Source organism: Ctenocephalides felis, unplaced genomic scaffold (genome assembly GCF_003426905.1).
Source record: "Ctenocephalides felis isolate EL2017-DRISC unplaced genomic scaffold, ASM342690v1 CF-g0.4_SCAFFOLD_00845, whole genome shotgun sequence".
Lineage (NCBI taxonomy): Eukaryota > Metazoa > Arthropoda > Insecta > Siphonaptera > Pulicidae > Ctenocephalides > Ctenocephalides felis.
The window spans coordinates 33469065-33493759 of NW_020536999.1; the positions used below are offsets into that span (position 1 = coordinate 33469065).

General features: G+C 28.2%; 1 protein-coding gene across 1 annotated transcript in view; it reads left to right on the plus strand.

Moving 5' to 3' along the window:
* Window positions 1–24695, plus strand: part of LOC113363607 (protein phosphatase 1 regulatory subunit 14B) — a 50766-nt gene that overhangs the window by 12062 nt on the left and 14009 nt on the right. Inside the window, exon 2 of the mRNA XM_026606101.1 lies at window positions 21378–21607. Coding sequence (XP_026461886.1) covers window positions 21398–21607 — 210 coding nt within the window. The 5' untranslated portion in view covers window positions 21378–21397. The remainder of the gene's footprint in view (window positions 1–21377; window positions 21608–24695) is intronic.

Sequence of the window (24695 nt, forward strand, 5' to 3'; positions counted from 1 at the left end):
ATCATTCCAAAGTTTGACCAATATTGACCAATATTGATGTTGACTAGTTGTATTGGCCGATATTGACCAATATTGGCCGATATCGACCAATATTGACCAATATTAAAGTTAAAAGAATTTTTTCGACGACTTTCATGAAACATTTTTTGATGATAAACTTCGATGACAATCGACAAATCACCTAATTTAAAAAATTCGTCGAACTTTGTAAAATTATCAAAAATAATCATTGAACATAAGCATACCAAATTGTCAGATATTTTAGTTCAGAATATACGAAATTTTAGGGAAAAAGTATTTTCATATCCGAACAAATAAATGAATTTTAAATGATCGATTCAAATAAAATATTAACTTAATTTAACATTTATCTAGTTCATAATGACATGCGTTATTTAGTTGTACAAAAAAAAAATTAATACATTATTAAATATATTATTAGTTTTGTATATGTAGTTAATTAGCAATTGCTCTTGTAATGAAATCTATTTATATATCATTGTTTGTATTAAACGTCTATAATCAGTTAGTTTATTATGACAACCTTTGGGAACTTCCCGTCTAATCAATCTATTATTTGATTAAAGTGTCATTCAACAACTCTTCGTCGATGCGGAAACCGTAATCAAACATATTAAATATTTTTGAAATATGACATGCAATGAGTGTTATCAGAAATATATTTCCTTTATTAATGTTTCATGTATGAAAACACAAAATGAGTAATGGAGTTTTGAATATCAACTCAGATAACCTAGTGGTTCAAACTTTTGAGGTTGTTTGAAACCTTTGAGCTATTATAGTAGTAGTATTTAACATTTATATAAGAGTATTTCAAAGTTTGTTTTTTAAATCTTATATTTTCTCGAAGATTCAAATTATTCTAAATAGTTTGGTACCAAAATTGGAAAAAATCTGTTCGTGAATGTGAGCCGAAATTAGTGTACTATTATGGCGACCATAACATTTGGCCGAGACAGTCCCGAATTTCCACCTTGCGTCCCAAGTTTTTCTAAAAAACAATATTCGTCCCGGAATTGGATCTTTTCTCTCGGATTGTCTCTGGTTTCCGAAAAGTATAGGTTTTGAATTGAATCTTCGCATTTACTTGATGATAAAATTAAAATCGCCGTCTCGGTTTTGACTTGAAAAAAATTTTGTCATCTTAGTACTATGAAATATTTCCTGTATTTCTTGGTTAGTCATTTTATGATATGAAAAAGCAATATTCGTTAAATAAACGGTTTGTGAAATTTAGCAGAAATGCATTAGCAAAAAGAACAATCGGATGGATCTCATAACATTTGACACCTACATACGATGCAAAACACCTGTGTAAATATAAACTTGAATTGATAAAGACAATGTCAATGACAATCTCTGTTGCAAAATACATGATAAATTTTATAAAATCGATAAAACATACGTCTTATGGTAACCAGAGTTTTTGATTTTACAGAACTAACGGTGTATTTTGTATTTTAAATCACTGAAAGAATTATTAACTAAAATCGAAAATATTTTTTTTATATATCTTTACGTTTCAAAAGCTTCTGAAATAAAAGTTTCGAAATATAAAAAAAAAACAAATTTTTCAACAAAGTCAATTTTTTCAGTTTTCAAAAAATTTAAAGTTTTTGAAAAATTTTAATTTTTGGTACAGGAAGTTTCAGCAATTTGCCTCAAGGCACGTTGTCATATGCACCACTAGTTTTCCAAAATATAGTAAAAAATGCAGCACGATTTTTAGTGATAAATTTATCACGTCGTACTTTGTTAATAATTACAAAATATGATTCATGAATGTCAAGCATTACTGCCTCGATGAATTCATAATCGAGACTTATAATTTAAAAGTTCATTGTACTTTCCGTACATTGTTTGTGCTATTCGCCTCTGCACTTGTAACAGTTTTCCAAATAAGCCTTGACCTTTTATGTACTGGCAAATTCTGTGTTTAAAATCTATTTAAGTGTTTTTGTTATTTTTTGTAGCAATTATATATAAATTTATCATTTACAGCTTGTGTTCGTGCTCACATGACAATAAAACATTGGCGTACGTGATGTAAATTACTGATTTCAAATGTTTGATAGGAAGAACTCAAATTACAGTAACCATTACTTTTAATTACAGCGTATTTCCATGAGTATAAATCAATAATAAAAAAATATATTAGATAGTTAAGTAGAAATAAAATAGTTTATCATACGTGTTCATTATTGTCACAAATATAGTAACCAAAATATAAATTATAAAGAATATTTTATGAAATTTTTACAGAATACATATTTAGTATTTTCAAATATTGCTTTGGATTTGCAGAAATATGGTCGGTACCACTCTGATATTTATATAAAATAATAGGGGTATGTTTAAATACATATTTTTTAATTTCATGTTACTTTAAGTATAGAACCATGAAAAATATTGTGATCTTGCTTTATTTATACAGTACCTGCTGGCTTTTGAAACGAAATCAAAATATTTGTTTACTCTGGTTGTCTATAAATCTAAGAATAGTTTACTCTTTGACGTTCCGTAATCTTTAAACTTCAAAGTTCAAAACTTATTTTATTTTTGTTACATGCCTAGGTTAAATTATTATTTGTAAATAGACATGAAGGATTCAGAAAAAAAGCATAGCTGTAATCAAAAATTTGTTCTAAGACATTTTCTTTAATAACTGGAAATAAAATAATTTTTAATGATCATCCTCACTCGCAGATTCTATACTATTATGAGTAGATGTGTGTATATATATATATATATATATATATATATATATATATATAACTATGTACATTGTAGTTAATACGATTAACGTAATGACTCGCTAATCTATACAACTAAAATCCATCTAATTCTATTTCAACTATAAACATGGATTAGATGCAAAACCTTCTTCTTATCATAACATATTGCAAATCGTTGTTTTTCCATTACTATATTTCTCACTTATCTTTATTATTTTTAATTAGAAATTCATGTTGATGCTAATTATATCTATTTGGAAAGTGTATGTTTTGCAGTGATTGCAAGTTATTGCGCGATTGTCTATTGATTAACACCCACCTGTGGCTTAAATTAATTTGTGAAACGTGACTATTTCAGAAATTTCGTTGAATTATTCTGTAATTAATGAACGTATACAATATGTTATATTTTCTATTTCTAGTTTTGATTGTATACGATAAGAATGAAACCGTTCTTTTTATAGACACACGAATGAATCGTTATTATGTTGGTACTATGGGGCGTCCATAGTGGTTTTCGATAAATTTTTATTTGTGGTGACTTTGAATTTAAAAAAATCGAAATCTTGGAGATGCTCAAAATATAAATTTGAAAATTGTATTTAAAAACCTTATGTGAGTGCTGTTCAACTAGCTCTCGTTCAAAAAGGAGAAAAGTTATTAAACACTACCATGTACCCTGAGTAGCTCTTTTGTTCTTTTTGCTGGTACGTCCCTCCTAAATATTTTTATGTCAAAAAGAACTTCTTTTTGTAAAGTTAAAATTATGGTTAAAAGTGTACTCATGAGAGTACTATCGACCAAAAGCGGTTAAAACCGACGGGACTTGACTCAGAGGTCCTGGGTTCAAGATCCATTTTGAGCAGCCTGTTGTCAAGTAGTAGTGACAACGGTTTTTACTTGAAAGTATAGATAGTAATATGTTTCCAAGTGAAAATGGTCCTTGCCCGGCATTGCTGCATCAATAAAAAGTCATCCCTATTAGATAAATTCTAATAATAAGTTCATCAAATATGGATAGATTAACCATTGGACTACCATCTAAAAAATATGAAGTAAGGAGAAGTTTCAGCTCAACAGCTCATGGGACATAAAGTTCTGATTGCTGTTAAGATATGAGAATAAAAAAAACATTGGGAATAATTTTAGCTCGATGTCGGATATAACATTTAACCACAAAATAACTATTAGTCAGACAGTACATTTTCTGGTACAATGTGCTTTATGGTATTATCTTTTGGAAATCAAACCGTATAATGAGCTTCGGATGGCGCAAGGCCATACATTAAAACCAGCATCTGTGACGACAGTAGGTATATACGCGAACGAAATAGTATACAGAATTTTGATTAAACTTATAGTATATACGGAATATGTGTTGCTTTGATATTTCGGGGAATCATTTATTTTTAGGCGGGATATTAGAATTTCATTATGCGCAGGTGTGCGCGTTCTCCGTGTGAAATATGCCATCCAGAACGGTACGCACTTTATTTAAAAAAATATAGAGTGGACTAAGCAACCATTGTTGTTGAGTAGCATATATCAATAGTTATTCTATCCATTTGGTGTATCTTATATCACAAAGAAATTCAGTGGTTGTGATTTTTTTTTGTTTATTGTAAACAGCAATCTGAATCTAATAGTCATATAAGCTGTTGTGCTGATTTAACTTAATACTAGTCAGTAATCTAATACCAATAAGTTGTCACATTTCTGTATGATATATTAGTATTACAATTTCATTAATAGGACAAATATTTTTATTAGTGGTTAAGTGGATTAAGGGCTAATTTCACTAGGAGACATATTGCTATCTATACTTCCAAGTGTAAATCGTTGTCACTGCCGCCTGACAACAGGCTGCTCGAAGTGGGTGTCAAACCCGGGACCTCTGAATCAAGTCCCGTCGCTCTTAACCGCTTGAGGGGCACAACTAGTATAACCGCCTTAAAAAGGTGATTTTTGGGAATTTATATTAAAAAAAAAACTCCATCAATCACTTAAAAAAATTAAATATTTTTCAAGTTATCGTCGTTCTCCAACGGCGCGAAAAAAAGACCCTTCACTGCTGCAGTGATTCCGGCCTTCTACGTGGATGAAATTAAAAAAAAAATCTCATTAAACTAGATAATATTGTCTGTAAAATGAACTACGATAAAAAAATCAAAAATTGACAAACCGGCGGCGTTTTTAAAAAAAAAGTCGAATTTTACCCAAAATTTTGGTCGTTTTCGACTGCCAAAATTCGATTTTTAATTCGATCAAAAAATCGATAGTTCAATTTACGGAGAACTATATATAGAACATGTAAAAAAATTAATAGTGATCATTTGTTTTTGAGTAATCACTACAGCAAATTCGGAAAATGCTGTTTAGAGAAAAACGCGTTTAAAGATAAAATGATCGTTATACTATATACTATACATACTCTTTAAATGGCTGTAACTCAAAAACTATTTAATTGGTATGTTATTTTTGAAGGTATAACCTATCAAAATATGGAAAAATTGAAAATTCGATTTTTTGAAAATTTCACACTAGTTGTGCCCCTTAACTACTGTGATTTCTGAATAGTGATATATTTTAACAAATTGCACTGCCATGAAGGGCTATTTAGAAATATCATTTTTATCTCCATTTTCAAAGGAAATGTGTATATCTTGAAACACTAAATTGTGTTTTATCCATAGACTTCTGGCCTATATAGTATTTTCAGTTACTTTTCCTTGATTTACTACCTGTTAATAATCATCTGCGTTATTGCTTTCATTCGACCACACGCACCTTTTTATTTCTAATCAGAAATTATACCATTAAATATATATGGAACAAATTAATTATGCTCATGTTCTTCTACTCATGATTGATTTAGTTACACACAAAGTATTGCGTCTCAGTTTATAAAATTCTCAACATTGGATATGCCGCTTCACATGCAATTAGGAATTAATGTATATTCATTATGCAAGCTGTTTCTAGTACGGAGATTATTACCGTAGTTGAGGCAATTTGCAACATCCATTTGCTCATACACTCACAGAAAACTAAAATTATACATGTGTATTCACAATATTATTTTATTAGCTATCTAGAAAATTATTAATTTACGAATGAATGCTCATGTTATGTTATTATAATCTCTTAATAGTTCCATTGAAAATTCTAGAAAACAAAGCAATATAGATTAAAACGTATTTGTTCTGATATTGCTCTTACATGTCCCATAAATTTGATATCAGATATTATATGAATTATATACATAGGTTTTGCACGCGAGATTCACTCCCACTTAATACAATAATACAATGCATTTTTTATAAATGCATACTTGATATGTGAGTTTTGTATTTAATTTAAAACAACTGTTAATGATTATTATCAAGATTATTTATACATCAACAGGCACTTGTCAAAACATCAAATTTTATCGAATTTAATCAATCTTATTCTTTAATTGATTATTTTTCTCGAAGAAATTCATTTACAAAAATTATCCAATGAGTAAAACGTTAATTACTTTTTAAACGTCGCAAATCAGTCGTAGTTATTGTATTTATTATTGAAGTATATAAAATTTTAAGTGTTTCCATATATTGATTACTAAATGAAATTATTTAACATAATAAATTTAGCTAGCTTAATAATGTTAAATTATCATTAATTAACAGAATAAATAAGTTTATTGGAAGCGATATATGTTTCCTTCACGTACACTCGTTATTTGTTTTAAATCGTCTATTTTTAACAAAATTAAACGGAGAAGCCTTCAATCTCGTTGTCAAAATTCAAGGTTTTAAGTTAATGACTGGTATTATTCCTGATTCTTATTATTGACAGGCAATCAAAATTTTCATGATCGATCCGAGTACAAAACAAGGTTCAATATAATTATCCCCAGAACTAGGTTTCAATGTAAAGTTTGGAATACTAAAAAATAATTTAATAACATGATAAATTTACTATATTTAGCCAAATATAGGAAAACCAGCTTTAAATTGAAAAGAATGATTACAATTTGAAATGTATTTATTAATGGCTTGATTACTAGTAAGACCTTAAGTATAAAATATAAAATTATTTGTATGTTTTTTATTTTATTACCTTCAATCATTACTAAAAATTGGACATTTTTGTTAAAAGATTTTAATTTTTTCACTTTCAATTGTTGGATATTATCACAAAATTTAATAACTAATAATAATGTCAAACAAACTTAAATCAAGTAATAAAATTAAATTTAACTAGTTGGTATTGGCGTTTTGTCTGGAGACAAGCTAAACGATATGTGTAAATGATCGACTTAATAAAAAAAATAATAATTTATGAGTGATTCAAAGTATTTTGAGTGGATTTATTACACATCATTGAAAACGAACAAACACGTTAACTCGGAGTATTTTCTAAAAGCAAATTTTAAAAATTAATAATTTTTATAATTGAACCAGTTTTCGTAGGACTTCAATGGCTTGGTATGTTCATTAAGACTAAGCGCTCTATCATTATACCAAGTATCGTCTAATTTTAGTTTTAACTGGCGTCAAAAAACTACTCATTTTCTCAAAATTTGATAAATTTTTAAAATAAAACTACATGTCGTAATACCGTAATATTTCAGTAAGTTCTATAAGACCATGATATATCTCGCCAAAAAAGCTCCATCAAAATCAGCTTAATTTTTTTTTCAACAGTTAATTACAAGAAAACGGCTCGGTAGATTTTTATCTAAAACTATTCAGTATCATTCCCAAGTAATATCTTTTGAACTGTTTTTGATTTTTTAAAAACGATTCGGTAGTATGAGCTTAAAAGTTGGACGAAAAATTTAACACTTCTTTTCAAATTACAAAGAAACGGCTCATTCGATTCAGAATGGCTTGAATATAAAATTAGCGTATCGGATTTTTTTATGAAATCATAAACTTCAGGAAGTTAAAAATATCATTAATTTACAATTATTTTGATGATTTACGATTAACTGTCATACAAGTTTATATTATTTATATTTCCTATTTTACTATTTCAGTTCTTGTAAGTTGCGTGGTTGCAAATTTTTTACTCATATATATTTTATTGTGATATATGACTAATTTTAACATTTGCTTTTATTGTTAATATATAACTAATTATAACTTATATAATATTTTGCATATGACATTTAGCACAGAGCTAATACAGTTTCGCATCGACTACTTAATTGTTTAAATTATTTTTACTATCGCAGACGTTAATTGAGTCTTTGTATATATTTAGATAAGCGTTCGTCATTTATCGAATTGCTGACAATTAGCAATTGAAATATCGTACATGTTATATATACATATATGGCTTTGTTGAAAATATAAAAATCATCATTCCTCGTAATCTTCCACAACTGTCAGTTACTCATGGTGAAGATGAAGTAACGGACGGCGCATTAGTTCGAGGTTCAGCGACTTCGTTCTTTGCGGATATGTTAATTTTTTTCTTTGTTGTTGGAACGTAATTCACATCTATTTAGACCCATCAGTTTATGAATTAAACTTTTTTTTTAATCAGTAACGGCTTGTAGACTCTATGGAGAATAGTGATTTAAACGTAATCTTGAATAGTTCAATGTATTTGTAATCGATTAAATAGGCAGAATACTTTTAGATATTCTGGCACCCAATTGTTGTTACATGTTGAACTCTAATACTATACTGAGGTTTTAAAACAACATCAACAAAATAATTACAAAAAATTATTTGTTGTTTATAAATTAATTCATTAAGCTAATTTGTATAACAATTACTTTGCAGATATATTAATTGTTTCAAATGCTTCGCATTTAATGTATGTATAAATTTTACGATATCTTGTTTCATACTTCATATAACGCCTATATAAATATTTGATATTGTAAATGGAATTTGACTGCATATATTTTCATGTATGAATTGTTGACATATTTTTCATAGTATGTTTTTGATAACCTTATGAAATATAAACGTTCTCAGTTTTATGTTTATATTATTATTTCAAATGATCATAATATTATTTGTTTCAAAATCAATCAGCATAACTGTACTTAAAATATTATGATTGAAAATACTGATAGTTGGTACAAAAAATAGTTTAATAGAATTTGATTATGAATTCCTACTAATGTTACAATGTGATTAAAAGCAAGCTGATAAGTTCTTTTTACAATTAACCATATATGAATCTAAATATTAAAGTAGATTTTGTATTAAAGTAGTAGATTTAATATTAAAGATTAAAGTAGAAATTTCACAAGTGGAGGATGTAGCATAACCTGTGGAGTCCCGCAAGGTTCTGTATTAGGACCTTTATTATATCTACTATACACCAATAACCTTAAAGACGCAAAATTAAACGGAAGATACATATTATATGCAGACGATACTGCCATAGTATATGCAGATAAGGATAAAAAAAGACTCGAAGATACTGTAAACACGGACATGAAAATATACACCGAGTTGCTAACTGAAAATAAACTAACAATTAACATCGATAAAACAAAATACATATATTTCAAACATAGAAAAAATACCGAGAACACTAAACTAAATATTAAAGTAAATGATAGAGAAATAGAAGAAGTGAAAAGCATAAAGTACTTAGGACTGATAATAAATGAAAAACTGTCATGGACAGAACATATAAACAAAATAAAAAGAAAGATATGAACATTAACAGGGGCATTGAAAAGGATCAACTCTTTCGGCAAAAAAAATAGAATACTAATTCTTAAAGCGCAAATAATACCTATAGTTTTTTATGGAATAACAACATGGAGCCAAACAACTAAAGCCTACAGCCTACACTAAATGACATACAGAGAATAATGAATAGAGTTAAAGTATTCTACCGATCTACATCATACTCGATCGGGCTCCAGATGAATTCATGTCTTCAAGCAAATTTAATTTAACATTTTTTTTTAATATGGTGAGATTTAAATGTTCTTTTATTTACATTCCTATCAATTTTTGCAGATGCAAATAAGTTAAAATGTTTAATATGTTTGGTTGAATGTAAAATATTGTTTGTAAAGGTTGATTAGATTATAAAAGCTTTTTTTGAACATTAGAATTTCGTGATATTTATGTATATATCAATATGAAATTATAAATCAGAATCCTATAAAAGAATATTTCGAGGCTAAATAACAAAGGGCGTGTACGTGTTCTACATAAAAGCCATTTTTGTTCAGCAAATAGACGTGACAGAATGACCTGTTTCTGATTGCAAATCTAGCCTTCATGAAACGGGTTAACAATGCGAGTATCAATATCCCATAAAACGACATATATATATATATATATATATATATATATATATATATATATATTTATATATATACTTAACTCAATAAATAATACGTGCTCGCAATATAAAACAACTTGATCGTAAAACATCGAAGAAACAATTGAACAAAACCTTAATAATTGGTGTATCATATTCAAACACAGGTACTCTGAAATAGTTGTTACATACAAATGTTACAAAGAATTTTATTTGTATTCTTTGAATTTTCATTCATAAGTAATTGCCTATCAGAATAATGCAACCAAATCGGCTGTGAGAAATTGCACTTGGATGAATCGATTTATACCAACCATTTGCAACTCAGTCGTCTTGCAATGAATGAACATAGTAAAATTTGTTATCTCAGCTTTGTATGTTTAGTTCATCCATATTTATATTTACACATATTAAAACGGGGAATAAACATTGAACAAAGTGTTTAATTTGTGAAAGAACAGTACATTTCAATGTTTTGTACTTTGGCGGCACCTTTTCGTAAGAAAATAAATGTCATAAACTATATTAGTTGAACATACAAATATATATTTTAACTGGAATCCATGCAATTATCAAAACTAAATGTTTAAAAAAAAATAATGAGAAACCCATACGTTTCAATTCCCAATTTGATTCTTCTTCAGTGGATATAACTGGATGGATGCTTGTTAATTTTTGTTTTCTTCATAGATATATAGTTTTTATATTTTTTATTTAATTAAGCACTGTAACATTATATTTAAGTACTGTTCTCCGTCACCATTTGCTCTTTCATTTAAAAACGTTTCTATGAATCATTTTGTTCTCTAATTTTATCCTTGGATCTTTTTATCACTCCTCTTGTCTCAGCTTGTAAATTGTATTATTTGACATACTAATGGTCAGTTTAAATCCCCTTATTTAATCACGATCTAAAACCGTGTCTATAATGAACAATCATTAAAAACTATTAATAACATAAGTGAGTCATTCGATCGATAGAATGTGTGGGCGAGATTGCAGTTTATACTTTGTAACCGACCATTGGGGTCTCTGGCACTTTTATTTATATTTATTATAGAGACACAGATACTTTGATTGCTGAAACCGCGATAGCCGGTTTTTACAGCACCGTAGACTTAGCAAACTTACTAGAAAATTGTTTTTTTTTTAATATTTGGTCCCAGAAATATTTGTGACGTTGTTTGATGTATTAATGTTTATTAATTGAAAATTTATTATTAGTTAATAATAAATACTCAATATGTACAGAGCGCCCTGGATTACTCTATAAAAATTAAATACAGGATAAAAGTTCTAAATAGAATATACTAATTTAATTAATTAAGGGGGTTTAATACTATATTTTTAACTATATATATTTTTTAATTAATGTTTTGAGAACATAAGCAAAAACTGAAAACTAAAAATAATTATAAAGTTTTAATTCTAGAAAAATTGATACCTGACCATACCCAGGAGTTTAGCCCTGAAAATAATCTGAAGACAAAACTTTATGCTACTATGAATCTAGAATAATATCATAATCGTATGAAACACGGTCAATTTTTTTTTCACAAAATAGCGTCTGTCTGAAAAAGAATTCAGAACTTTTTTGGTAATCTCGATTTTTTTTAAAATAATAAAAATTTGGGGATGAGTATAGTTCACGGAAGAGTTGTCTATAAAGTAGACTTTGCATTTCAAGAGAATTTGACCTTGGTCCTTAGTCCTTGGTAGATATTGAGAAATCGTGAAAGAGAGTTTCGAGGAAACGCGTTTATAGTTTTGCAGAGAAAGTAAATAGAGGATGATTATCGTGTTCGAACAGCTTTCTCCGAAAATAATTTGAATTATGAAAAGTCCTTTTGTACATATATTCTTAAAGTTAAATTCTGAAAATAACCTGGTGAGGATCACTATGATTAATTAGATATTAAGCGGACTGTAAATAATAAATATTCCATAACTATAAGATATGTAAATAAAACCACTAATTAGTTTATGATATATATTGATCTTCACTCTATAACCTTCTTCTCTCGTTACTTTTACTAGTCTCTTTTATTATTATAAGTTACAGGTATTTATATTCATACATTTGTATCCTCTACCCCGAAGGGTCCCGGGTTAAATAGAAAAAGCCCTGGTCAAATAAAAAAAAATCGATTTCTTTAAAATTATAAACCAGAATACCCAATAATGAATATAACAATTACTAGCAGAAAATTTACTAACAGAGAACATTGCTATCACGAATGATATATCATTTAGTTGCAAAATAAGGGTGTGTGCACGACTTTTATTAAAATAAACATGCTACACTGGATTTGTGTTATTTATCCTTATCCTGAGCTTTTTGATTCCCACGTCCTGACTTGATTCCGCGTAAAATTTCCAACGAAAGAAAATATAAGTAATTCGAAACAAATTGCCCGAGGCAATTTTCCATTACTCTCGTTCATTCTCGTAAGCCTCAAAATAAATAGCGATGTTTGTGGTGAATATGCATGTACTTATAGATCGTTTTCATTTTTTCGTAGTTTATCGCTTGGCTGAAGGCGAGACTACATCGCGTGTCCATTTTGCTAGATGGTTAATAATATCAGATATTTATTTGCGGTCAGACGCAACAATATCTTTTCGAGTCGAACGCTCGCCCGATCATAACTTTATTAGTGGCCACAGTAAAATGATATAGGTATAATTAATTGCTCTACATATAAGGCGTTGGAAAGAGTTTGCTGTATGGGTTTTAAATTACTTTATGTAATTGTATCAAATTACTTGGTGGATGCTCTTATCGCAAACCACAGTGAGGGATTAAATTATTTAGGGTTTGAGCATCTCTGTTTTGCTTTTGGGAGGCTATATTTCATTCCAAACTGCTATTGATTTCATTCCATCATTTTAAGGCGAATGCCTCATGCCAATCAATTAGCCCACAAATTACTTTAGGGATGCTCTTATAGTAAATCACAGTGAGTAAGTAACTTATTTCCATATGATTTAATCATTTCTGTTACGTTTCGAAAAAGGCTATAGTATTTCATTCTAAACTATTATTGATTTCATTTTGACTAACGTCTCATCCCAAGCAATTAGCCTAAAACCCTTTGGTTATTTTCCCAAAATGACTTAAAATAACACACCCATTAAAACTCTGATTCGCATGGAAATTCAAATCCATATCTATTTTTCATTTTTAATATAAAGATTTAATTTACGCAATTGTAATGTTTATTTAAGTAGAATTAATCTCTAGTAACTTCTATTCATATGCTACTACTATGCCATCAAATTATGTCCACAAAAAATGTATTTCAATCTATTTACTTTTTTTCAATGTGTAGTCGGTTCTTTTATTGCATTTTATATAAATAATGTAGCACTGATAATAATTTATGAATTTTGTTTGAAATGAAGCGGAAAGACGATTGTCGATCATCAATCATACAGAAAACAAAAATAATTTTCGCCATGTGTAGCATAAAAATTGCTCAAGTCACTGTTTGTGGCATTTCAATATTATTCTATAGTACATATTAAATTTAAACTAATAATAGAGAACAATAATTGGTACATGTATATAGGCTTTTCATACCTTCTTTAAAAATATAACTAAAACTAAAATTTGATTTTGCTTTGTCTTTATATTTTTGATCTCTAACTTTAACAATTGAGTGTTGATTTCGTTGCTTACAAGGTGACTTACTCATATCATTTAATTTCATTTTGCTAGTAAATTACAATCAACAACTAAAGCAGCATTAATGAAAACAATTAACAAGCATCAAATAAGTTTGATATTTTTAGGTAAAGAGTTTTGAAAGGTTAAGTTACAGTTGTAAGTATTTTTACTGTTGATAAAGTTTATTTCTGATACTTTGGTCCTTCGTCCTTGGTAAAAACTGAGAAATCGTGGGTATCGTAGTGGGTATACTTCGAAGTATCAAATCAAAAAACATACATAATATAAAACCTCCAGCAAACTATATTATAATTTAATTATACAATCTAAATGCAATATACAATCGTTATCCATTTGTTGTGAGCGCGCTTAAATAGTTTTTTTCTATTATTGAACGAATAGTTAATATGTTGCAAATTAAGTAGTGAAAGAGGCCGATATGTGCCTATTGCAGTTGTCGACTGCAAAAATAATTAATTGAAACAGCTTGTTAGTTGATTTATAATGTTCAGACGGCCAATCTCGGGTCGTGTCATATCCATTATGCTTTGCTATACATTATGAATTTCTTGCTATTGCAAACTGATTTGGGTCAAGAATATGAGAACTTTGCGACATAGGATATCATTTGATAAAAGACCAAGGGGTAATATTAGAATAGAATAAAAAAATTACTGGAGTGCGTGCTTGAACACATTTACTGAAGATTTCGTGCAAATAACTTTGGGAATCAGATTGGGCAACATGGTTCCTGTAATATAATTTGTATGATATTTATAATTATTTGGGAAGTGCAAAAGATTAATAACCTTGGCCTAGCAATCTATTCTCGATATCAAGCTGCACATCAACAATGAATTTAATTTTCACTTGTAAAAGTTGATCAAAATATATTTCCAAGTGAGAATAGCCTTTTCGGGCATTGATGCAAAAAATAAGTAGGTAAAATACTGTTGAAAAATGCCACAATTACAAAGGACATTGAAACGTCCTATTGTAGCCAATAAACTAAGAAAACAATTACTTAGGTCTTCACTTTAAGAATAGATAGATTGTAAATTACAATAATTCATATATAGTTAAAACAAAGCTTCATAAAAATTTGATAGTAATTGCCTTATCAAATTTTGTGTTTATTTTTGTGAGTCAGTTCATATCTTTATTTTATATTAAATTTCAGAACATCAATTTTACTTTCCATGGCATTTCGTGCTTGTCAATTATCAAGATTTTTCATTTATATTGTTTACAATAATATTGCATATGCAACATTTTTTCTTATCTGTTTATTTAAAAATTTGATACATTGCAATCGTTTAAGAAATTTCGTGACTTTGGAATGTAAATGTTTGTAGTACTTTTTCGAATTTCTTTAAACATTTTTCGGATTGCTGATACTGATTCGCATATAAAGAATTTGTATATAAATGTTTTGAGTGGGATCATTTGTATACTCAAGATTTATAAATATTTTATTCGAAATATTTATAAATCTATATATATATATATATATATATATCTACACATGTTATTTTTCCAACTATTCTAATAGAAAAGTGAAAGCCTGGTAATTTATATATAGCAGACGTTTCTGCATTAAAATGTTGTATATCAAGTGATTCTTGAAAAAAGCTTTTCCTGTCCGATTTCATAACATGTATTACTTTACATATCAAATTACCCTGTGTTGAAATAGGTAAAAGAAAATTGTATAAATTATAGTAATAAAACTATAATATAGAATAATAAATAATATAGAATTTTCTACATATCGAATAATGAGAATGAAAGTTGTATGATATAAAATCATCTACAAAATAATAAAAATAAAATAATTGTAATACTTATTTTGTCGTTAGGAAGTTTGTGGAAAAATCTAAATAATGTGCTTATATTAAGCTTTTCAGTAGAAGAATCATCATAGTACAGAACTTTATCTTGACAATACCTGCTTGAGTTGATCTTTTAATACCGATTATTTATCTTAACTTAATGATATTTTGATAATAATTAGATGATATTTTAATTATTTTTCTTTAATTTATTTTCATTCTGCAATCTATAAAAATAATTACATTTAGCAGAGAATGCTGACAAGTTGTTTTACAATTGATTGTCTACAAATTAGTAGATACTTTTTTCATTACTTAGCCCAGTAATGAAAAAAAATTAAATATAAATAACCAAAATGTCGGTATAAATAAAAAAGTAATAAAATAAATGTAGAATATGTGTAATATTATTATTGTAACAGAAAATAGAGAAATGAAACCTTCGTCAATAAGTAGAACAGTTCCCAGCATGCAAAACACAAATAAGCCATTTACAACTATTACCGATACATAACGAAACGGCTTGAAACTTGTAATATATGATGTATATAGTTTTTATGTCGATCTCTCAGATAAAGATCCACTAAAACATATTCTGTGAACTAGCTATTATGCCGATATTCATATTTCCATTCCCTGAGGCAATTTGCAGAATGCATTGCCCTCGTGGTATTTTATATGTGTAGCAAAAAACGAAGATTAGAAAGTGATAATTATCTGATTTATAATACTACTGAGAATATGGTGATCTACACATAATAAAGTACTTGTCAACTGTTATTAAATTTATTTCATCGTATTAGATTATTATAGAGTAATTGCAATATTGTAATAATTAAGCTGTACGATGGATTTTCCAGCTTATATAAAGCATGAACATTGAAATATTGGGATATTGTTATTGCATAGTTGGATAATGTGAATACATAAATGTAGTTTTGATTAATATTTTTAGTATGATCAATATTTCTAGGTATGTAGTTGGAAAAGACTTTGTTTTTTTCTGTCGCCAAAAGCTCTTAAAACATAATCAGAGAAAATCTGTTTACCTATGAAGGATTCTATAATCATAATTGCATCAACATTATTTAGTTCAAATGTGTAATTTCACACATGAATGCATTTGAAAAATATATCAAATGAAATAAATATTTATATAATCTTCAAGTTTTACATACACAGTTTTATTGATCGCACACAGATGCAACCAGAAAGTGTAATTACAATTTATTTCTAATTATATAAAATATTTATCACCAGCATCTAAATTTATTGATATAAAACTTATAAAACGTAGAAATTTATAAAATAAAAGATTAGGCACTAGATATATTATTATTGGTTCTCTGAAGAATTTGTTAGGAAGCCATCTATTTCTACATTTTACTGCCTTTGTTTTAAGTAGCGCGAGTTTTACATCAAGAAGAAATTCGGGAAGAGTTATCTGGTAAATGTAACACGATTTTGTGTATCTACAACGGAATTCTAAATAAAATTCTATTTATATTTATAAATGCAAGGAAACATGATATCGTTAAAGTTTATTCTTAGCGTAATAATTAAAAAAAAGTTAATTTTTCTGTTATCTGTCCCTCTAGTTTTGGTAATTGAACGAAGTTTCATAGTTTATATCAAATACAAAAGCAATGTTTGTCGAATTAAATGATACGAAATACGATTTTGTATATTTTCACGCTTCGATTATTATTAATACAATTAATTCGCAAATAAGAAAGTAAAAACATGATATGTTTGCTTTACATAACGTGTTGGACGGCGCCAATCATTAGAAAAATCTAGCAAAAATAACAATAATAAGATTAAATATTCAAAGAATTTTACTTTCGACTCCTTTCCCATTGTTCTTTCTTTCTTTGAAATGATTAATCCATTCACATATGCATATCGTATGCTATTGTTTTAAGATTGAATATTTACTACTGGAGCTACCGCGTACGTCTGCAATAATATATTTTGCACTGATAACAACTGCTGATTATGAATGAAGGAAGAAATAAATTTGCAAGATCTCAAAACATAATTATCATTTTATAAATATTTTTTCAAAATTATAATTAATGTAGTTATATATTCTGGAACTGCAAATTGATGTGCTTTTTCCAATTGAAAATATGTGAAGTAATTATACTTCAGTTCCTGAAATTATGTTCATTAAGCGTCAGCGTTTTAGTTATCATTTTCCACTAGCCGAAGAAACACTTACAATGGAGCTAAATTGGCTACTACTAGAATACTAGAATTATTCGGGTTAGATTTACAGAGATGTAAATAGTTTTCCAAATCATTAGTCTTGTGTCTATTTTTTCGGAATGATACATTGAAATTTTGATAAATTGCAGCATTTCAAATGTTTTATCATGTACTAAAATTGGATTACATTACATGGTTTTTTATACACACATAAATCTATGTATATATATATGTATGTATGTGCTTTCTTGTGTCATTTGTAAACTGACGTGTAATGGGCGTATAAATAGAAAATTGTTCTGTGCCAGCGAAAACTTACACGACAAATTCTATTTCTGAGGAGTTTGTAATCGACTCCTGGAAAAGTGATTTCGTTATAAGAAAATTGATAAAGGAACTAGATATAAAACAGCTTGATTAACTAAATACATTTCAACATTTTTTTAAATTAATTGATTTAATATTTTGCTAATATTCAGAAGAAAAACAAAAAAGTATTTAATCTATAACCTATTCCAAGTAATCAAGATTTATAGTTTTCTGTGAAGAAATATTTTAAATCATTTATTTTTGTAAATTAAACGCAATCAATATCCCCTTATTGATTAAATAAAACTCAAATAAAATTAAATACCATGAATTCCCAGACAATTGAAAATAATAGACTATTCGTCTCACAATCACCTTAAACATCTTGTGGCCCATCAATCTCTATTGTGGAACGAGGAATATGTATATGATATAATGAGGAATGAAAACAATTTTGTACAATTTATAAATATTGATCTTTGACTTTTGTCAATATTTCAATTGAAACGAATTATTATATTTATATTCTAAACTTTATCGGAATAAATCATATTGAATCATATTGACGTTGATATTGTTTGTGCAAAATATGTAGAACAACTTCATAGATTCTAAACAAAATAACGATAGCAAAAACATCATATATAATTTAACGTATAATGCAGGTAATAAAGAATTTGTTAGATTGACTTTAGCTTACTTATAATTCTTGGTTTGGATATATTTTACGGAAAATTATTTGATTCGAGTATGGTACTAAAGCCTTGTTAAAAATAGTATTGTTAAAAACTATCTAGGTAAACCAGATCAAAATATTTTCTGTGTTATTGACTAGTGTTAGAAAGTTCAACTGGAATTGCCAAAGTCTACCTTCGTTCTTATTTTTTTAATCCTTAATTATTATTTGTGGCGGTTAATTACAAAATTATGCATGCTTTTCATATATTGCATGTGAGCATGTTTCACAAGTATATCAACAAATGTTGGTTTCTCTTTTATGTAAATATTTTACATTAATCGCACTGTTTGCATTTGAGTTTTTTTATAATGGGCTTTTGATAGTCGAGCCTTATTAAGTTAATCTTTTAAGCGCAAATGAAAATCTATTGAACCATATTTAGTTTGTTTCAAAATCTTTAGCTTAAATCCCAAAACTGCAAAATGGAATAATATTAAACTTGAATTTATATTTTCTGTTTATTCAAGTTTCAATGTGTTTTAATTGCCAGTTAGATCTCGAATTCCCACAACTAAAGTAAATTTGCAATAATTAATATTATTTTCATAAAATACTATACTTTACCCAGCATTCTTGATTAATTAATAATGACTTGAATATTCATCGTACTGTGTAGCATTAGCATTATTATCAAGTCTTGCAGAATTCTAACACAAGTTTTAATATGTTGTCAGACCGCTTTATATATAATGTTTATAATTAACACAAGTCGACGACTGAACAATATTGTATGTTTTTCACATTATAAAAATGATTTGTTATTAAATTCTGTTTCATTGTTTGCTTATCAAATATGTCAGACTAAGTGACCTGCGAACTAGATTAAGGATAACGTATTGTAATTCATTAGAAGATATTTAATGGTAATGATTCATTGAGCTTCTACTGCAACTATCTTCTACTTTGATGTTTATTTAGATTAAATTAATTGGCTTAAGTCGGCAGCAGATGAACGAATTTGCGAGATTTTATAGTTGCGGTCGCTAACCTCTTCGTTGCTTATATAAGTCAACTATAAGATAATTGATGTGTATATATATATATATATATATATATATATATGTGTGTGTGTGTGTTGACAATATTATAACATTGTTGGTATTCTCTAGAAAAAGACATTTTTAGGTTAATCGTTTCTTTATACATTGCTACCGTTACCAGCTCAACTAATGACTTTTTTCTTACAAAACACTTATGGTACATATATAACAATTTATTTCCTTGGGTGATAATGTGCTTTCATATAAATAGTACAATCGTACTAATTTATCATATGATCTTGTCATGATAATAGTTAGTGAATAACTTTTATGTTCCTGTACTCTTTATTTCTCTCTTAAAATGTAATATAGTTTTACTGAGAATTTTACTTCATTTCTTATGATCAACTGACTTGAGATTTTCAATTTTTTTTTTTCAATTATACACGAAAATATGTATTCTGACATAAATTTACTGAATTTAGCTCACAATTAAATAATTTAGCAATTTACTAGTTAGTAATTAAGTTCCAAGGTTTAAATAATTGAGATTCTATAAAAGTATTTAGTATAGTATTGTTTATATCAAATTTCCGATTTTTCACTATTATCTATATCAAACTATTAACAAATTTTGTATATAAAGTCTTCTTGTAATCACTCAATTAAATTTAATTATAATTAAATGCTTTTGATTAGCATTTTAATGACGTTTTCCGCTTTGGAAATCGTCCTGTACAATTATCTATGACACTTCATTATTGTTCAAATAACGTGTCAAGGAAGCCAATTGATAATGACAGGAAAATTGAAATAGTAGATGATTTGAATATTATTACAGATTTTATTAAAATCACTATTACACAATATTATTGTCATAATTGTTATATATTTTTGTAGTAGCAGTTTTCATCCTATCTACTTCATTTAAGAAGCATCATTTAAATAAGTTCATTTAAAGGGAGGAGGAATGTTTGACAAAATATCACGAAATACAAAGGAGGAGGGGTGGTGGTGGATATCACGTATTTATTTTTGCATCAAAAAAATCCAAATTTGAAAAAGAAATTGAAAAACGATTTGACTGAAGATGCAAATATTCTTAAAAATTGATCACGTGATTTATGGACAGCCCCTAATTGTATAATTTTTTTTATTATATTATAAACATGTTTGATACTTCAGAAATTATTTTGTTACTTAATTAGTAATTATCTTAATTGAATTATATTATTTAAAAAATATTGAACAAGATATCTTTATCAATAGAAGATAGATAAAAGTGACTTACCTGCTATAATTATAAAGTAATGAATTTTTATGAATTAGAATAATGAGAAAATCACTTCTCTTGGATTAACTGTTGAATAAAACTTATAAATACAGTTCTGTAACTAAATATACGATAATTCTTAAAACTCAACATTTTACTTAACTGGAACATTCTCTGACTTATTAATTAATTTACCTCCAGTTTGAATGAATGGCTGTTTTTATTCTCTTATATATTAATAACAAACAATATTTTTTATCCTGTCTGTATTATTTAATAATTATTATTTAATAATTTTTTTTTCTCATTTTCAGTCTGTTATCGCACTCCCGCGATGCAGTGCAGCATCGAGAGCAACGCGACGCGTTCTTCGCCAGCGAGAGCTGGTCTCAGGGTGAATTTCACCGACAAGGGCGAAGTCAAAGAACGTCGCGAAAAATTCTTAACAGCCAAATATGGATCTCATCAAATGAGCTTGATTCGAAAAAGGCTAGCAGTAGAAATGTGGCTGTATGATGAACTTCAAAAACTATACGAACCACCGGTAAGATAATAAAAAAATATACCGAAAATATTCAACATCATTTTATTTTAATATGCAGAATAAATATTGTTGATTTATGTTTATATATATATATATATATGTGTGTGTGTATATATATGTCTTCTTTCCCCTTTTGTTTCTCACAACTCTCTCCCATTCCTTCATTACACGTGTGACTACACTGCGTTGTAACCTAGATCAGTGTCCACAATGCAATGCTATCAATAACATTAAATATAGGAGGGCATTAAGTGCTCCTTCTATTTCTAGTTCGTTAATATAATAGTATTTTATTATTTTACACAAATTTAGTGTCCAATCAATTTTACATCATAATTAATTTTTTCTGTTGTTTTTTCTGGTTTGGTTTGTATAATTTCCTCCTTTTATATATTTATATTTATCATCAACTGTGTTTTTATGTACATCAAGTGCCAAAACGTTTAATGGAATAAATAATTTTGTTATTTAATATTTTTTTAAATCGACAGTTGGGCTGCAAAAATATTACAAATATGTATCAACGTCGACAAAACTATCATCATATATGTATATATATGTGTATATATATGTATATATATGTATATATATTTTATGAATATGTTATAGGGGTATACCGCGTAGGACTAGCGCTATCCTTAATGGAAAAATTAAATATTTACAAAGACCAGCAATTTATAGAGACCTTATTACTTCTGCCATTATTGCATTGTAATCAACAAAAGTTGTGGTTACAAATAAGTGTTTCTAAGATAAATATATATTGTTTTTTTTTCGAAATATTTGATTGAGAATGAATAATTCAATAATTTCATAACTCAACGAACACCTCGAGTTAATGTTTCACAAAAAGCCATATTGCATTCATAAACGTTATAACGTGCACGCATACATAACGCTCATTTAGTCATATTGCAAGTATTATAAGAATAACAATAAGAAATACAATCAGATGGACAAACCGCGAAGGCCGGCGGTATTTCTTGTTGTTAGATTAACTAGAGCGTGTGGTCATTTGTAGGATGTTGCGAAAGTTTATATGAAAAATAACTAAATACACTCGATTCGCAGCACAAAGCAGTGATATGATGGTGCGTCAAAAGCATTAAAGTGAGCATTTATTGCAGTTTTCTATTTCCATTCACGCTGGGATCCACATACATTGTTTTCCTTTCATGAACGCACGAAGCTCAACTCATATGGCTTACAAATATTTTCATATACTTCCTTATATAATAGCTATCGTTTAAAAAATCATGCTTTCTTTGGGTATTATTGTTAAAATATTTTTTTTAATAATTTTAATTAATCTACAATATTTCATTTTAATTTTTTAAGTATTTATATTTTTGTCTTGCCGTATGCACCTGCTTACATATTCGAATATTAAGTAAAAGGATTAATTTGTAGAAAAATTGGATTAATATCAAAAAAGTTATTTGAACAGATCTTTAACTTTCCATAGGGTAAGTTATAGTAATGGGCCTAAAATCGAAAATGAAATTTTTTGCATATCTTTTCGTTTCAGAGGTTTCTGAACATTTTGGCATACCTCAGAAAAAATTGATGTGTGCGTGTGTATGTGTGGAAACAATTTTTCGTCGACGATTTTGGGCGTATGGATGAACCGATTTGAAAAATTTAAAAGCAATTAATTCCCATTGATAGGGTGATGTGCTGATTAGCTTTTGGCAAAGGCAAATCAAGCGGCTTCGGAGATATGGAGCTACAAGTGCTAAAAATGTCAGTTTTTAAGTGTACGGATCAACCGCTTTGAATGATCCAAAAAACATTCGATTCGTAATAATAGGAAGAAGTGGTGATTAGACTTTGGAAAAAACAGGTCCTGCTGATTTGGAGATACAGAGCTAAATGGGTATAACCAGGGGCGTCGGAACCAAATTTTTGATGGGTGGGCTCGTTTTTTTTTTTTTTTTAGATAGGCTGCCAGTAGCCTCATTTTTTTTTAGAGATATTAGCCCATATAATTTTTTGAAATTGATGGGTGGGCTGAGCCCCGCCATCAAAATTCATGGGTGGGCTCAAGCCCACACAGCCCACACGGTTCCGACGCCACTGGGTATAACTAAGCATCCGATTTGAATGATCCAAAAAACTTTATGTTTATGCTTGTGTTAACAAAACAATTGCTTTTGGGTAAAGAATTTTTTTAAATTTAATTTTCAAAAAAAATTTGTTGGATATCAAAAAATAATTTGGATTTTCATTCTAATTCTAACTAAAGTTCTAAACATCACATATAATACTTCAAATAATTATAATAATCTATTTGATAACATTTAATATTCCTCGAATATTTCAATAAGGTACGGGAAATTGCAGCAATTTGCCTTAAGGCACGATGCCATATACCACTAGTTTTGTTTTTCATTTGCATATATGCATTGGCTTATGATTAATGATTTTTTACAGGGATAGCATAATATTTTATTCTGACAATTGTATACTTTTTTATATCATTATCTTGTGGCATAACCAATATTTGAAATTTTTAAAGGGCCTCATATCATACTCATACCTGCTTCATAAAATTTTTGCGATACTGATCAATATCTAAAAACGGCAACAATATAATCTTTATGAAATCATCTATATTGCTGATTGTTCCGAATGATCTAGTTAATCTAGTTCTTTTTCTAAAGGTATCACCCTCCTGTCTGATATTAAACAATTTTGCTGCCCCTGTCCGATTAATAGCCCGGCGCATGATGCGATTCGCGCACGAATGCAATTTTGCACGCTTTTGTTGTTGTTGGGCCTTCTCTTCTATACACTTAGCTTCTCTTGACTCCCGCTACACCTTTATACCAGTAGGAAAAAATAAATAAATGCACCATAATAAAAATATAATCGAGAGTGGGAACTAGCAACAGTCCAGACGTAGCGAAGAATTTTTGCTCAATGAATATTCATTACAGAAAGTCGGAGGTTTTCGCATTGTTTTAAATATGCATAAAATTATTAAGATTTATATTTTCATAGACAATGACTAAGGTGTAAATATAATAACGCTGTAATGGAAGTGTTGCAGGAGAGAAAATATTCATATTCCCATAGCATTACTTGT